This window comes from Oryctolagus cuniculus, chromosome 5 (assembly GCF_051225735.1).
Source record: "Oryctolagus cuniculus isolate XC-2025 breed Fujian yellow rabbit chromosome 5, ASM5122573v1, whole genome shotgun sequence".
Lineage (NCBI taxonomy): Eukaryota > Metazoa > Chordata > Mammalia > Lagomorpha > Leporidae > Oryctolagus > Oryctolagus cuniculus.
This window is the reverse complement of record NC_142871.1, coordinates 61668817-61685920: the sequence shown is the minus strand read 5'-3', so window position 1 is coordinate 61685920 and position 17104 is coordinate 61668817. Positions and strand designations below refer to the sequence as shown.

Genomic DNA, 17104 nt, shown 5'->3' with positions numbered 1-17104 from the left:
CTCGAGACAACCACGTCTCGCATCAATCAGAGTGCCTGGGCTCAAGACCCAGCTCTGCTTCTGAGTCCAGCTTCCTGTGAATACACACCCTGGAAAGCAGCAGATGACGGCTCAGGTGTGTGGGTCCCTGCCGCCCATGTGGGAGACCTGGATTGAGTTCCTGGCTCCTGACTTTGGCCTGGCCCAGTTCAGATTGTTGTGGGCATTTAGGAAGTGACCCAGCAGATGGGAAATCTGTGTCTGTCTCAGTGCTTTTCAAATAAAAACTTAAAAACAAAGCTTAATAAGCAGTTTTATTCTTACAGATCCCTTATCTTGACTTTAGGCTAGTATCAATAATGTTACATTTATGTTCCGGTCAGGTATGGATTTTTCACTTCTTTGATTGCCTTACTTCTGAACATGTCTACTGGCTTTTATTGTTTTTTAGATTATTTTCTTGGCTATTAGTAGAACAAACAGTATCAACTGCAAAAATGAGTACATTTCCTCTCTTTTCCAGTAGTTATTCCTCTTATTTATATTTCAAGGCATTTTGGGTAGCTAAAATTTCCATGAGTCAATATAGATGGATGTGACAGGAACATGACAGTCTTGTTTGTGAGCGTTATAAGTTCTGTAGCCCTAGGAGGGACCTTCTGAATCATGTTTAAAAAGTATTCTGCTATACTTCTTGTGGCCAGGTAATTTATTGAGATATTCATGGTTGTTCTTGCTGTATTTTCCCTTCTTCATTATAGGAGTGGAGCCAGGTTGGGACCAGAGCCCTGGCGCAGGTTAATCCTCCGCCTGCGGCGCTGGCATCCCATATGGGCACCGGTTCTAGTCCCCGTTGCTCCTCTTCCAGTCCAGCTCTCTGCTGTGGACCGGGAAGGCAGTGGAGGATGGCCCAGGTGCTTGGGCCCCTGCACCCACATGGGAGACCAGGAAGAGGAACCTGGCTCCTGGCTTTGGATCGGCACAGCTCCGGCCATTGCGGCCATTTGGGGAGTGAACCAATGGACAGAGACCTTTCTCTCTGTCTCTCCCTCTCACTGTCTGTAACTCTACCTCTCAAATAAATAAATAAATAAATAATTTTTTTTAAAGAAAAGAATGGAGCCAGGCTCTCTGGGAGAGCTCCTTTCTGGGAGAAGCTTGTGGGACAGGGATGAATGTGGAAGTCATCTTCCAGCTTTAATTCACCCCAAATGACACTGCTGCAGATGGAAAAAGATGGAGAAGAAAGAAAGATTGGCATGCTGGACAAGACAAAACCAACAGTATGGACCCAGCCCATGGCTTCAGCAAAAGAGGCGGCTGGGAGGCGAGGCGCTGTGGTCACTGGCACAGCTCGAGCTGCTCTGGTCCAGGAAAATTCAAAGCTGAGGGGAGGGGCACGGTCTGGGGGCATTGGAGGGTGCCAGGTTTGGGTGTAGCAGCGACAACAGCTTCCGTTTAGGAGTCTCTGGAGGGTGACTCCACAGTTGGAAAAGGCCAGGGGGTGAGGCCAAGCAGAGGGAAGGTGAGACTTTGTGGAGATTCTGGGGACAGAGTGGCAGGGATGAGAGCCACGGGGAGCCCGTACATGTGCTATGTGCCCAGCTCAGCTGACAACAGAGTCACGGACTGGGCTCCCAAGTGCTTGTCCAGCTGAGAGTAAAGTGGTTCTTTCGTTTCACATCCTCAAGAGGAGGGGTGAGGGAGAGAAAATACCTTATAAAAATGATACATTTTTATACATTAGTTATCCTCTATCATTTTGTGATTAATTTCGCATGTCTGTTTTTTTTCTGCAGTGAAACATGCCATTTCTGTATTGTTATTTTATATTACTCATATTTTGTTACTTGTGAACAGGTAGAGAAGGTCGAGGTGATAGAAGACAAGGAGACTGATGCTAGAGATACACAGAGAGACTGATAAGATGGGAGAGAGAGAAGAGAGGAGACGAGACTGAGGGAGTCAGAGGAAGTAGGACAAGACTCAGAGGTGTGGGAGGCATGGGGAGACACGACTGTGCCAAGTACACAGATAGGCTAGTACTTCAAAACCTGTGTGGGAAGAATAGAATTAGAAGATAATCTGATTTGGGTGTAGCCATTTTTTGAAATCTACTAGTTGTTTTTCATAATAGGCATTTTCCATGAGCTCTGTGAAGACTCTGCATATGCATGGATTTCATATTTTCTTTCATACCCAAAACGAACATCTTTTCATTCTGTCTTTCAGACATCTTTTGAAGTCCCTTCATAGAAGGGCAGAAACACAAGAGCAGAGACGCAGAGCTGTTAGGGAGCAAGCAGTCCGTGGAAGAGCTCTCCCGAGCCAGTGTGCAGAGCAGCGGGAGCGGGGGCAGCTGCTGCTGACAAGGGTGCCCGGGGCCCTCCCGTGTGCCTCCTGTGTGATCCATAGCTAGGTCACGGCAGCAGCCACGGTTTGTCCTAGGAAAAAGTACCTTTGCATCTCCATGACAAGGGAGTGACTCTTCCTTTGGTAGAAATGAGAATTATCATTGTTTCTGTATTTTTAATGGTTTAAGATTTATTTATTTATTTGAAAGTCAGAGTTACACAGAGAGAAGAAAGGCAGAGAGAGAGAGAGAGGTCTTCCATCCCGTGGTTCACTCTCCAGTTGGCCGCAATGGCCAGAGCTGTGCCGATCTGAAGCTAGGATCCAGAAGCTTCCTCTGGGTTTCCCATGTAGGTGCAGGGGCCAAGGACTTGGGCCATCTTCTACTGCTTTCCCAGGCCATAGCAGAGAGCTGGATCAGAAGTGGAGCAGCCGGGTCTCAAACCAGCGTCCATATGGGATGCCAGCGCTTTGGGCCAGGGCCTTAACCCACTGTGCCAAAGCGCCAGCCCCTAGGGTTTAAAATATTTTAAAACTATAATTCTAAAAGATTAAGTTACAGATGTAACTTCAGAATCCTCCTTAACCCAGAACTTCAGGGATCCATGATTCCACTGATCAATTAGCAAGTGAAATAAAGGCTATCTCCTTTATGCTGTAAAAGCCCGAGTTTGGGCCTGCCCCTCTGCTTCCTGTTTGCCCTATGATCCTTCCTCTGCCATCCCCTGCCCTCATCAGAGGCCAAGCCCGTGGGGCTGCCTAGTCTTGAACTTGAGCCTTCAACACTGTGAGCTAAATATACCTTTATTCTTCACAAGGTTAACTGCCTCGGGTATTTTGCTGTGGTGATAAAAAGCTAATGCACCCATGTGATCAACAGGTTCTTGAAGGCAAGGGCTGTGTTTAATCAATCTTCAGGAGCCTATTATTTAACACAGTTCAGGGCAAAAAGTAGGGGCTTGTGGTGTTTCTGAAGGAACCAACTGATGACAGAACGACCTGCAGAGGTGCAGAAGTTGCAAGGTCCCGATGAGGGAGCCTTGGAAACCCGAGACTCAGGGAGGCTAGAGGAGGCCGGGACGGAGGAAGTCCACCAGCTCTCACATACTAGTGTTTTCCCTCTTACATACTGCAAATCACAGAGCAACACGGAAGCTCATTCAGAGTCCACGGCTGACCCATTCTTGACTTTTGCCCTGAGTGCTTACCTCAGAGCTCTGCACCAAACAGCGCCACACCGACACGACGCCATCACCAAAAGACCAGCCTTGTGCTGTGCCGTTAGCGGGACCTAGCATTTGAGGCTTTCCTGTTCCTCTGGGACAGGAAAATCTCTAGTACGTCCTCTTCTCTCCCCCATGAACACACGTTCCCAGTGACTGGGTGAAATTAATTAGCTGTGGAGCAAAATGTGCCCCCATCCTTGACTCATGGATGAAATATCTGACTTTGGTTCTGGCTTCACAGGCACTCTCTTTACCAATGGAACTGAATCACAGACAACGGAAGTTAATGGATGAACGTCAAAGCTATGAAATTATATAACACAATTTTGTTGCTAACTGAAAACTTAAAGAACATCCGCAATTGTTCACTGGACTATTTCATACATAAGCATGTGGACTACAAAATGTGTGTGAATTTTAAGGCTATACATTTCAATACTGTAAGATAAGACTAAAATAATTATATATACAATAGATTAATATTTTGTTAGTTATAGTTATGTCAATGACAGAAATTAGCAGGTTGGATTTTTTTTTTCTTACCTCCCTGAGGACTTCCTCCAAGATTTCAGCATGTTTTTCATATGGCTGTTCAAAGTTCAAGTCTTTAGTTGTTTTTATAGTCTCCTCAAGTATGGAAATAACTGCTGGATGATTAGCAGTGACTTCTACTGAAACTTCTACTGGGGCTAAAGCAAATCAAGTTAATAAATAAATGCCACTTACACCTTGAGTGGACAATACTATTTGCAATAAAGCATGACTGTCAGTTCCTGAGCCAAGAAAGATTATCTTTTTGGTACTGCAACACAGGCTATCGAAGTGGAACTAAGCCCAGAGAGGGGAAATGTTAAGTTGGGCACCACGGAATCACAAATCAGCAGGACAGTGATTTAAAGGCAGTGCATCAGAAAGTGATAGAGGAAGTCACATCACAGTGGACACCTAGATTGGGCATGGTAAATCTTCTTTTTTTTTAATCAGAGGGGAGGTTTGTTCTGCTCTGTTGGCATAGTCTCATGGTCCTGTAGTTTCTACTTTGAGACCAGTGCCTGGTTGGTAGCCTCAGTGGGTACAGTATTTGTCTGCACTGCCACAGGAACCACACACAGGATCTGTGCAGTCCTTGGTGTGAGCATGGATTCCGGAGCAACGACCCTCACCCGTGAATCTGGGAGCCCAGAGTGTGTGGAGGCACCCATAGTGATTGCCCAAAGTCCCAGCCACACCCTGGGTCCTCCCACACAGCCACAATGTTTTCACAGTCCTGGCGCACAAGCCTCTCACAGTCATGAGCACCCAGCCCCCTGTCAGTTCTCCCAGTAAGACTTGGGCGTCTCCACTCAGCTAGTTGCTGGGTACGCAGATACAAGCTGGTGCAGCTTTTACTTATGTCCAAAATGGTGCCCGCCCTCTCTCTGCCTGTTACAGGGCGCAGGTGCCGGGTGGCTGGGAAGACAGAAACGTGCCTCCTTTTTTTTCTCCTCTAGTTGGGCTGGTACACTGTCCCCAACAGGGCTCCAAGCCAGAATCCTACCAGGCTCTTCCTGCAGCTTTATTGCTAATGGCTTGGGCCGCTGCAGTCTGGTCTCACCTCACTCTCCAAAGCTGGTGCTGAGGCGCTCGGCTGCTGAGTTGTGCATGTCCACACCCTCCACTTAGGTCCAGTGTCCCTTGAATTTGTGTGGACTTTCCTCTGCTGTTTTCTCCCTAACTCTTCCCTGAGATGCACTCTCTCCACTTTTTTTTAAAACTACCTTCTCTTAGACTCGAGCAACTTTCCTTATAGCCTGGATGGTCAAAAAAATGCAAACATATTTTTTTCCTTCAAGTCTTTCTGTCATTTCTTTAAGGGAGTTAATTCAGCAGGGTAGCGTACCAGTGTTTGTCCCTTATTTCCCCCCCTCTTCCTGAAATGATGGTTGAAGCTCCAGAAGCCAGCTTGTGAATTTCTATGGTAGTCACATGCCAGGGATGGAAAAGCAGAAAGATAGTTTTCCTGTATTCCTAATATTTTTTCCACTAAAATGATAAATCATGCGTCACCTCTTCTGTGTTCCTGTACATCAACCTATTCATAATAGGGTAGCCTTTAAGATAAAGTTGAATACTGATACTTTATACAAAAAAACTCCCCAAATTTCTCCTTCTAAATTCTGAAGGTGCTACCTGTGCTTTTCAGAACCACAAAATGCCCAAATATTAATTTACCTTTGTCTGAATATGTCTTCAGATCTTGACTATGGTCTTGAGAACTCCTTTTAAATGTGGATGTTTCACTGATATCTTTTTCATCTGTGGATAAAACATTGTTAATATCTAAAGAACATTAAAGAAAAATGCAGGTGCATTTCCAGGGAATATTGTAGTAGGGGCCCAGGGACCCAGGACTCACATTCCCCATTTTTAATTAACATAAAAACCAATAATATTCAAACAGGTAAACATATCTATTAGCAAGGGGAAAGTAAAGCTAGAAACTTAAGCTGTAACAAAACCAGGAGTAATTCCAGTTTAATATGATGCCAGTGGTTCCAAAAGGAAAAACATTGACAGCGCTCTTCCTAAGAATGCCAGCAGCCTCCTGACCACAGGAGGTAAAGACTGCAGGGTAGGGTGGCTGCCTTGTCACTCCCATGTGCTGGCAATCCTTGTAACACTCCAGCAGTGGGGAAAGGCACTGATGAGTGCTTCCCACTTGGACTGCCTCCCCCAGTGAGGAAACTGTCTTGGGGAGGGTCCCTCTTTGTGGGTTAGTGCTGGAAACTCCATGGTGGCAGAGAGTGGACTCCCAGCTGCCACTTGTTGGCCAACATTTTAATGCACAGGGTTGTGGTCCTTTGGAAGGTTTTAGGTGTTGTGTTGGGGGAGGAGGGGAGACATCTGTGAGCTGCTGACAATGTCCTGTTCACCTGCTAGGCTTGAAATAAACAGCAGGCAAACATCTGTCTAACTTGGTAGGAGGAACTGAACAAAACATTAGATCTACATTCTAAACAAATAAATTATAGATGCATGTACAAATGGATATAAAAAGGGTGGATTAATTTGAAGAACAGATTTAAGAATGTGTGTGTGTCAATGTGTTTGTGTGAGAAATTTCTTTTTTTCTTGGTTACTCTTCCTTGCTTTATTTTTTCATGGCAGATATCACATTCTAATACTCTACATGTTTTATTTTATTTTATTTATTTCCTATCTCTCCCTACTTGAATATAAGCTCGATCATGACAGATATTTTGATGTCTTTTGTCCAGAAAAGTAGTCAGAACAGTATAGGTATTTAATAAATATGTTTTGGATGAATTAATTCTTAAAGTTTCTTGTTCCAAATAGATGAGGTAATATTTGACAAATATGGCTGAGAATTTACTTAGTGTAAAAAAGTTGCTTAAGTTGAATCTCAAAATGTTAAGCAGGATCTGTAGGCTTGAAAAGTCAATCACACATACTGATGATGTACTGTTTTTAGTTATTCTTAGCCTATTCCTACTTAAAAAGTAATATTCCCTTTTTTTAATTTTTTGACAGGCAGAGTGGACAGTGAGAGAGAGAGAGAGAGAAAGGTCCTCCTTTGCCGTTGGTTCACCCTCCAATGGCCGCTGTGGCTGGCGCGTTGCAGCCGGCGCACCGCGCCTATCTGATGGCAGGAGCCAGGTGCTTCTCCTGGTCTCCCATGGGGTGCAGGGCCCAAGGACTTGGGCCATCCTCCACTGCACTCCCTGGCCACAGCAGAGAGCTGGCCTGGAAGAGGGGCAACCGGGACAGAATCCGGCGCCCCGACCGGGACTAGAACCTGGTGTGCCAGCGCCGCAAGGCAGAGGATTAGCCTAGTGAGCTGCGGCACCGGCAATATTCCTTTAACATCAAATATGAGGAATGGAGAAATTAGGTCTGTATCTACATATGACTAGATTCAGGTAGCCTTTTTTTTTTTTTTAAACAATATAATACTAATTTATCAAAGAGTTCTCCATAATGCTAAATGGCTAATGCTAATTGGTGATTAGAAATTCTAAATAACTGATAGTTAATAACTAAGTACACTGATATAATTTGCCTTCTGGCAATAATCAGATGTTTCAGCGACAAAGTACCAATAAAATTCTCTTAACATATTTCTATCATTTTGTCACACTGTCAACTTGAATCCATTTTTGTGATAATGTGTTTGATAGACCTAGAAGAAATTTCTGGTTGAGAGGAAGACTTTTTTTTATTTTATTATTTTTTTTTTATTTGACAGGTAAAGTTACAGACAGTGAGAGAGAGGGAGACAGAGAGAAAGGTCTTTCTTCCGTTGGTTCACTCCCCAAATGGCCACTATGGCTGGCGTTGCACCGATCCGAAGCCAGGAGCCAGGGAAGACATTTTAAGAAGAAAAACTACCCAACTTGGAAAAAAAATGAAAAATAATAGACTAAACTGGAAAGTTTATACAGAGAACATATAGTTGATACAACACAGAAAATTTGGCCAAAGACAAAAAATGGTCACCTCAGAAAAGAAGACATGTAAATGGTTAACAAATAGTAAAATAGTAAACTTCAGAAGTAAAAATTATACTAACATTGAGAAAGAGCAAACACTGGTATGTGATCTGTACGCTAGTGAGAGGAACATAATTTGGAACAACCTTTAAAGATTCATCATCTCTACTGAAGAGAGGTAGTTGAAAAACAGGACAAAGGTCTTGTTGCTATGCCTTTACAGTGGACACTGTAACTGCACTGTCCACCAAGGTTTCAGACCTTAGGAGGTCAAAGGTCCTCAGGTATAGCCAAACCACTTGAATCACAGCAGCCTTGATATCATGATGTGGCTGCAACAACTTTCATATGGAACCACTAGCTCCTGTGTATCACCTCATATCCACTAATCTGGTAATTTCACATAGTTCAATGCAGACAAACTTTATATAAAAATTTACTGCAGTATTATTTGTAGTAGCAAAAAAAGATAAATAACTTAAATTTCTAGCATAAAGAACTGCTTAAATCTACTACCTAACAACAGGGAAATTGGACAATAATTTAAAATGAAGGTTAAAGTATTTCTAATTAAGTAATGCAATTATGCTACATCATAAGTCAAAAAGGTAAAAATAGGTGGGCATTTGGCCTAGATGTTTGGATGCTGGTTAATATTCCTGCACGTCACACTGGAGTGCTTGGGTTCAACTCCTGATTTCAGCTTCCTTCTAATGCACACCCTGGGAGGCACTGGTGATGGCTCAGTTAACTGCGTTCCTGCCACCCATGTGGGAAACTTGGACTGAGTTCCTAGTAGGCATTTGGGGGGTGAACCAGCAGATGGGGTTGCTCTCTCCCTCTCTTAGTTAAAAAAAAAAAGGTAAAACTAGTTTAAATTATAGCTATTATGTAATGTTACATTACATATAGCATAAGGGGTCTTCAAAAAGTTCATGGAAAATGCACATTATAGAAAAACTATGCATGGATGTCAACATTTTTTGCATCAAAATCAACATCTTTTAATTCTACTTTTCCTGATACCCTAGTACAGTTACAATTATGTAATGTAATACTGTATGGTCTTAATTATGTTAAATTACAAATAGAAAAATTTTGCAAAGGTTTTAAAGAGTACAATACGTAAATGATAAAATTTCAGTTAAAATTATATATTCATGATCTGATTCTAATAAATTAAAGGAAGAAGAGAGCTTTTAAGAAGGTATCTCTAATTACATGATAATGATTGTGCCACACTTAGAAACAGACAAAAGGATTTCTTTGGGCTCTACTTGTATTTGACTCCCTGTTTTCTATATTCTGTTCTGTAGTATATCTATTTCTGTTCCATAGATGTTCAATTTACTTTTTATTTTTAAACAGTTTTATGTATTTATTTACTTGAGAGACAGAGAGTTCTTATCTGCTGGTCACTCCCTTGCAATGGCCAGGGCAGGGTTGGACCTAAGCCAGGAGCTGGAACTCAATCCAGGGCCACCATGTGGGTGGCAGAGTTTCAAGTTCTTGTGCCATCATCTGTTACCTCCCAGAGTCTGCATTAGCAGGGAGCTGGAATCAGGAGGTGAGATGAACCCAGGGCCTGGTAATCCAGTGTGGGACACTGTATCCCAACTGACGGCTTCACTGCTAGGCCAAATGCCCACTCCCATAGCTGTTCAGTTTAGTGGAAAACCAGATCTGCAAGCACAATGCTAGCAATTCATTTTGTTACCGTCTTCATCAATATTCGCACCTTGGTCATCGAGGACATTTTCTGACTTCGTTTTGGCTTCTTCAGCTACCTCTAAAAGGCTGTCATGAATGGAAGCTGCAGTAAAAGAAGACTATACTTTACCAACTGATCTTTCTAGATTAGGAAAGCTCTGGCCAACACCTCTAGCAACATAGTTCTTCACCTTCTTCACCGAATGAGGAATGCAATTCTGAAAACTCTTCAAACTCTTTTCTTCCAAAGTGTTTTTGAAATTCTCTTAAAGTTGTCTCAGCTGAAAGAGAGTAATCGCCATGTTAGAAAGAGGTAGTTGGGGGATATGGAGATGAGTCTAGTGGTTTAAACGTTACTGCTTCAAAGTCAGAGAGACCTGGGTTTGAGTTCTGTCACTTAAGAGCTGTGTGACTTCGGTAAATCACTTGATCTCTGTGTCTCAGTTTTAATGAGGATCATTAGACTCAAAGCATTGCTGCAAGGATTATACATGGTCAGGGATGTCAACATCTAGCTTGGAAACTGGTGGGCACACAGGAAGCCTGCACCATCTTAGCTCCCATCTTCTGAATTGTGCGACTTTTTCTGTTAAAAAATCTCTAAATTCTCCTCTGACAAATTTTCCTTAAAAATAAATTGAGTTAAATTCAATAGCCAAAAATTCCAATATTTTAAATTTTAAGAAAGGTGAACCCTGTTACTGTCAGATTTAGAATCATCATGGAATTTGAGAAAAAAAAGCAAGAGGCTTTTAGTTTGAATTGTATGGAAGACAGCATCTATTTCTACGTTCCTATGGGAAAAGGCAATTTGCAGAACTCCAAAATCTACAAAGTTACAGCTTTTATAATTATTCATTTGGCTTCCACCCAGTCCTTTATTGAAATGTGAGCACCAGTAGCACGGGGTTTCATATGTCTTGATCGTTTCTGCACTCCTACTGTGTAAAATCATACACAGCATATGCTCAAGATCTATTGAATGCATTCATGAATTCGTTTGGTTCGGTCTTAAGTAGGCTGAATAACAAGCCATCATGGTAGACTGAGCTAATTTCTTCAGTTTCTGTTTGTAAGTTGCCTGTGATTTTAAAATTTTTGATTTTCATTTTGAAGACATACTAAAATATATTTTACATTCTAGATCACACACACACACACACACACACACACACAGACAGAGAGAGAGAGAGAATAAATTTTTTCCATGGTTCACTTCCCAAATGCACACAACAGCTGGGCTGATTGTAATATGAGATGAGGGTACCTCAAATTAACCAGCTGTACCACAATTCTCACCCCAATTTTTTTGTTGTTAGTTTTTGTAGTTTCATGTGTACCAAGATGGATTCTTCTACTTGTTTATAGGCTAATGAGAAAGAAGAGGGGGCAGATTTATCAGGCAAATAAAGTACTCTTGTCTAGCACCCTTTGCCATGTAGGAAGAGATACTTTCCTTGTTACTTACAAAGTTTCGAGCACAGAAAATGGTGGGAAAATTTCCAATTTGGGTAAAAATAAAAAAAAAAACTGATAGAAAAACCTAACAAATAGAACACACACACACATAAAAGAAAAGTATGAATGAATCACACTTATAAATGAAGGGAGAGTGTAAATCAGCAAGCAAAAGTAAAAAAACAAATCTTATAAAATAATACTCCAGGGGTCGGCATTTAATCTAGCAGTTAGGAAGCCAGTAAGGATGCACACTTCTCAAAATGGATTGCCTGGGTTTGATTCCAGGCTCCAGCTTCTGACCCGCTTCCTGCTAATGTGGACCCTGGGAGGCAGTGGTGATGCTGACTCAGGTAACTGGATTCCACCACTCATTCGGGAGACCTGTATTGCATTCCCAGTCCCCAGCTTTGGCCCTTACTGAGGGCCACTGCAGACATTTTGGGAGTGAACCAGTGGATGGGAACTCTGTTTTTTTTCTCTGTGTCTCTCCACCTCTCAAATAAACAATAAAATTAAAAAAACAAAAATAATGAAAAAACACACCATGACCAAAAAAGATTTATTTCATAAATATAAAAATGATTTAATGTTAGAAAATACATCAGTATAATAAATAAGTCAAAAGATTAAAAAGTTTATGATTATCTTCAATAGATTCTGAAAAGGCATTTAATAATTTTATGCAGTAATCCAAGATCAAAATATTCAATAATTTTATATAGCAAAATTGGCAAGGATCCATTTAAATAGGTTCACTACCATTATCATTATTTGACATCATAATAGTACTACCAGTCTACATAATTATTCAAGAAAGGATACAAGCACAAAAATTGGAAAAAGAAGTTGATACTATACTTTTTTTCAAATGCTGTGAAAAATCCCAGAGAACCAATTAATAGCATTCTGTAAGAATTAGGAAGCAAGTTTAATGAGGTGGATAGTTACAGATAAATATATAAAAATCAAATAGCCTATCAATATACTGGTAATTACTACTTAGACAATGTTATAGTAAAATGATGCTATTTGACAGTAACTGAATGACAAAATATCTTGGAGCAAACTTATTGACAAAAACATGGACAATTTGTGAAGAGAGCTACAAAATGTTATGGAAAGCTACAGAAACAGACCAAAGGGTTGAAGAGAACTCTGATTTAATATTACAGGTGAAAATTCTTCCTACCTTATTGTGTAATAACACAATCCTCCCAATGAGTTTTGTTGTAGAACATGACAAAATTATAAAAGCTTCCTAATAGCTAGTACAATTCCTGGCCCACACAAACACTCATTTTATGGAATAAACGAAAAGAATAAAAAGAGAAAAATTATAAAACAAGCTATTTTCAGGAGGAGTTTATATTACTAGCTTTAAAAAGTATCATAAGACTTTGATAATTATATTCTACATTAAAGTGAATAACACAAATACAGAGATCATTAGACTACAAAGCTCAGAAGCTTATACACATACACACACACACATGCCTGCACAAACATGCACCCTTAATTTAATATCAAGATAAAGTTGGCATTTCAAGTCTAGAGTAAAATTATGGATAATTTGGTTGCTTGTTACTTGTAACACTTGCACACCATCTAGAAAAAAATGGATTATGATACCTATCTAACACAAAATGTAGTACAGTGATCATCTTAATTAGAAAAAACACATTATTTTAAAATGAATGTATGTAATTTTGCATATACCACAGGACTGCCATTAATCATTACAAAGATAAATAGAAAAAAAAAGACAGAGGTGGAGAAATCAATCCACTCTTAGCTATGGATAGTTGAGTTTAACTGTTCACCCAAACTTCACACATTTTTAAAAGATGGCTCACCTTGAATTTTAGCTTGCTGTTCTGCTAGAAGTCTTTCTTTTACAGTTCTAATAGCTGCTTCAGTGGCTTCAGTAATCGTATTTTCTATTAACATCTCACGGGCTTTTTCAAAACGTGGTTGAACAAGTGTGCTATAGTCAACTACCTACAAAGAACATTTGAGAAAGTCAACATAAGCACATGGTACTGTGAATGTTAAACACATTCTCTGTCTCACACTCTCTTCCAAAAACATTAACACTGTCTGAAGTGCCTTTAGAGTTACATTCAGAACTCATGGGTTGATTCCAAGATGGTGGAATAGGGAATTATGTACTTCGCTAAGCTAAATAGTAAAAAAAAAAAAAAAAAAAAGTAGGAGTTGCACTTTTAGGGGAGAATCAGAGAGAAAATCACAGTGGAAATTCTACATAAGGAAGAAGAATGCCATGCACCTGTGTGGAAGGGGTGCGTGTGCAGCATGAACACGGACATAACACATAATTCCAACAGCTGAGAGCTGGAGAGGGTGCCAGCTTGGAGATGGAGGTGAGGTCAGACTGCAGCAACCGTGGTGATATCATTGGAGGGAGAGTGTGGTGTGAGTCCGGCCTGCAGCCTTAGGGGCTAAAGGGTACCTGTGGACCCAGTGGAAGTAAAAGGAGCATGTTTCTCTCACCCTATCCTCCCCACAATGGCACCCGAAGCCATTTTGGGCAAAAGTGGCAGCCGTGAAAGCCCCTGTGTGTGTGTGGACAGCAGCTGGCTGAGACAGGATGCCATCTTCTAGTAGTACTGGCAGCAGTGCTCTTGTGTACACGTGTTATCCAGAGATTCTAACAGAGGGAAAAATCATGATCCCCACTGGCTTTGAGCTTGGCTGGGAGGGTTGACAGGGGGCTGGGCATGCACTTAGGACTGTGAGGCACTCCCAAAATCCCAAAGGCTCTGGGGTTCAAGCACCCACAGATAGCTGGCTTGGGGAATGTCTGTCTCTCTCTGGCCAGGCTGGTGGGGCAGAGTGGACTCTCTGCACCCAGCAGCTGTGGGAGCCTTGGGTGCTGAGACTCTGGGGACTTTGTGGTGGCATGAGAGTGTACAGAGGATAGATGGGTCTCTGGGCAATCACTGTGTGTGGTTTCACACATTCAGAGCTCCTTGGTCGTGTGGGGTGGGTCATTGCAACAGGATCCGTGTTCAGAGTGAGTACTGTGCAGATCATTTGTGCAGTTCACATAGCAGTGTGGATAAATGCTGCACCACTAGGGGCTAACACCTGGGCATTGATCACCTTAGAGGAGAAATGACAGTGTGACCACACCAACAGAAGTGACAATTCCCTTCCTTCTGTTAACAAGAGGAGATCTACCACGCCCAACTTGGGTTTTACTCTGGATACTTGCTTCACCCTAGAACATGGACCAGAACTCCCTGGCTACACCCAGCACACACCTGGGTATTCACTGAAAGTATAGACATTCCACTAAGCCACAGAGGGATAGTTCAAAGATAAAAGCCATCAGAGGAAAAAACAAATATCTCTATAAATGCCTAAAAATAAATGCAGAAATTCAAGAAACAAAAATAAGGAAGCCAACATGACCCTATCCCCACCAAAGGAACATAATAACATCTCAATATTAGAATGTGAAAATGAACAGATTGATGAAATTTCAGAAATGAAATTTAAAGATTAACCATAGGATTACTCAAAAGCGATCAGAAGAAAATCTACAAATTAATCCATACAGGATATGAATGAAAATTTTTCCCATGAAATTGAGATTTCAAAGAGAATCAGTATCAAATATTAGAAACGAAGAATTCAACAGATCAAATAAAAATGTGGTGGAAAGCCTTAACAACAGACTTGGTAAGGCAGAAGAAAGAATATCCAAACTAGGAGACAAATCTTTGGAAATCTTTCAGTCAATTAAAAAAAAAAAAGTTCTTAGAAAAATTAAAAAGAATGTTGGAGATTTATGGGATACTACCAAACAACCCAACATATGGTTCTTAGGAGTTAATGAATGTGTGGAAACAGAGAATGAACTAGAAGGCCTATTTGTGAAATAAGTAAAGAAAACATCCCCAATTTGAAGAAGGAAGGAATGAAAGGAAAGTATAGGAAACACATAGAACTCCTAATAGACATGACCAGAAAAGATCTTCACCATGACACATTGTAGTCAAACTTTCAACAGTAAAATATAAAGAAAAGATTTTCTAAAATGTGCAAGAGAGAAATGCCAGATTTCTTTCAGAGGATCTCCAATTAGATTCACAGCTGACTTCTCATCAGAAACTCTACATGCTAGGAGAGAATGGAGAAACATAATTCAATCCTTACACAAAAATCCACTGAACATGGACTAAAGACCTAAATCTACGACCCAACACCATCAAATTATTAGAGAACATTGGAGAAACACTGTAAGATATCGGCACTGGCAAAGACTTCTTGGAAAAGACCCCGGAGGCACAGGCAGTCAAAGCCAAAATTAACATTCGGGATTGTATTAAATTGAGAAGTTTCTGTACTGCAAAAGAAACAGTCAAGAAAGTGAAGAGGCAACTGACAGAATGGGAAAAAATATTTGCAAACTATGCAACAGATAAAGGGTTAATAATCAGAATCTACAAAGAGATCAAGAAACTCCACAACAACAAAACAAACAACCCACTTGAGAGATGGGCCAAGGACCTTAGGAGACATTTTTCAAAAGAGGAAATCCAAATGGCCAACAGGCACATGAAAAAATGTTCAAGATCACTAGCAATCAGGGAAATGCAAATCAAAACCACAATGAGGTTTCACCTCACCCCATTTAGAATGGCTCACATACAGAAATGTACCAACAACAGATGCTGGCGAGGATGTAGGGAAAAAGGGACACCAACCCACTGTTGGTGGGAATACAAACTGGTTAAGCCCCTATGGAAGTCAGTCTGGAGATTCCTCAGTAACCTGAATATAACCCTACCATACAACCCAGCCATCCCACTCCTTGGAATTTACCCAAAGGAAATTAAATTGGCAAACAAAAAAGCAGTCTACACCTTAATGTTTATTGCAGCTCAATTCACAATAGCTAAGACCTGGAATCAACCCAAATGCTGATCAACAGTAGACTGGATAAAGAAATTATGGGACATGTACTCTATAGAATACTATACAGCAGTCAAAAACAATGAAACCCGGTCATTTGCAACAAAATGGAGGAATCTGGAAAACATCATGCTGAGTGAATTAAGCCAGTCCCAAAGGGACAAATATCATATGTTCTCCCTGATTGGTGACAACTAACCAACCACAAAAAAGGAAACCTGTTGAAGTGAAATGGACACTATGAGAAACAGTGACTTGATCAGCCCCTGTCCTGACTGTTGATGTACAATTTAATACTTTATCCATTTTAGTATTATTTTTTGTTCTAGTTAATACTATTGGTTGAACTTTGTAATTAACACACATTTATTCTTAGGTGTTGAAATTTAACTAAAAAGTGATCCCTGTTAAATATAAGAGTGGGAATAAGAGAGGGAGGAGATGTACAATTTGGGACATGCTCAATCGGACTTGCCCCAAATCGTGGAGTTAGAAATGTGCCAGGGGATTCCAATACAATCCCATCAAGATTGCATGTACCAATGCCATCTCACTAGTCCAAGTGATCAATTTCAGTTCACAACTGATCACACTGATAGGTCTAAGAGTCAAAGGGATCACACAAACAAGACTAGTGTCTGCTAATACTAACTGATAGAATAAAAAAGGGAGAGAACGATCCAACATGGGAAGTGGGATACACAGCAGACTTATAGAATGGCAGATGTCCCAAACAGCACTCTGGCCTCAGAATCAGCCCTTAAGGCATTCGGATCTGGCTGAAGAGCCCATGAGAGTATTTTAGGCATGGAAAGCCAAGACATTCTGGCAAAACAACAACAACAACAAAACACCTAAATGAAAGATATTTGAGAGTGAGATCCCAGTAGAAAGAACGGGCCATCAAAGAAGGAGGTACCTTTCTCTGAAGGGAGGAGAGAACTT

The 17104-nt window shown here is 41.0% G+C and overlaps 1 protein-coding gene and 1 non-coding gene across 8 annotated transcripts in view; both read right to left on the bottom strand.

Moving 5' to 3' along the window:
• The window catches only part of AK9 (adenylate kinase 9), a 160785-nt gene that overhangs the window by 70853 nt on the left and 72828 nt on the right, over positions 1-17104 (bottom strand). For 6 of the 7 annotated variants that reach the window (XM_008263360.5, XM_070073706.2, XM_070073707.2 and 3 more), the window contains 5 exons: positions 13072-13216; positions 9949-10038; positions 9786-9860; positions 5769-5852; positions 4101-4246 (listed from right to left, as the gene is read on the bottom strand). In XM_008263360.5, the coding sequence (XP_008261582.4) occupies positions 4101-4246; positions 5769-5852; positions 9786-9860; positions 9949-10038; positions 13072-13216 (540 nt within the window). The remainder of the gene's footprint in view (positions 1-4100; positions 4247-5768; positions 5853-9785; positions 9861-9948; positions 10039-13071; positions 13217-17104) is intronic. The other variant, XM_089333824.1, reaches the window with a different exon arrangement.
• LOC127493376 (small nucleolar RNA U85) lies at positions 8100-8380 on the bottom strand. Its single transcript, XR_007923429.1, has one exon. It is a non-coding gene; the product is annotated as a small nucleolar RNA U85 (small nucleolar RNA).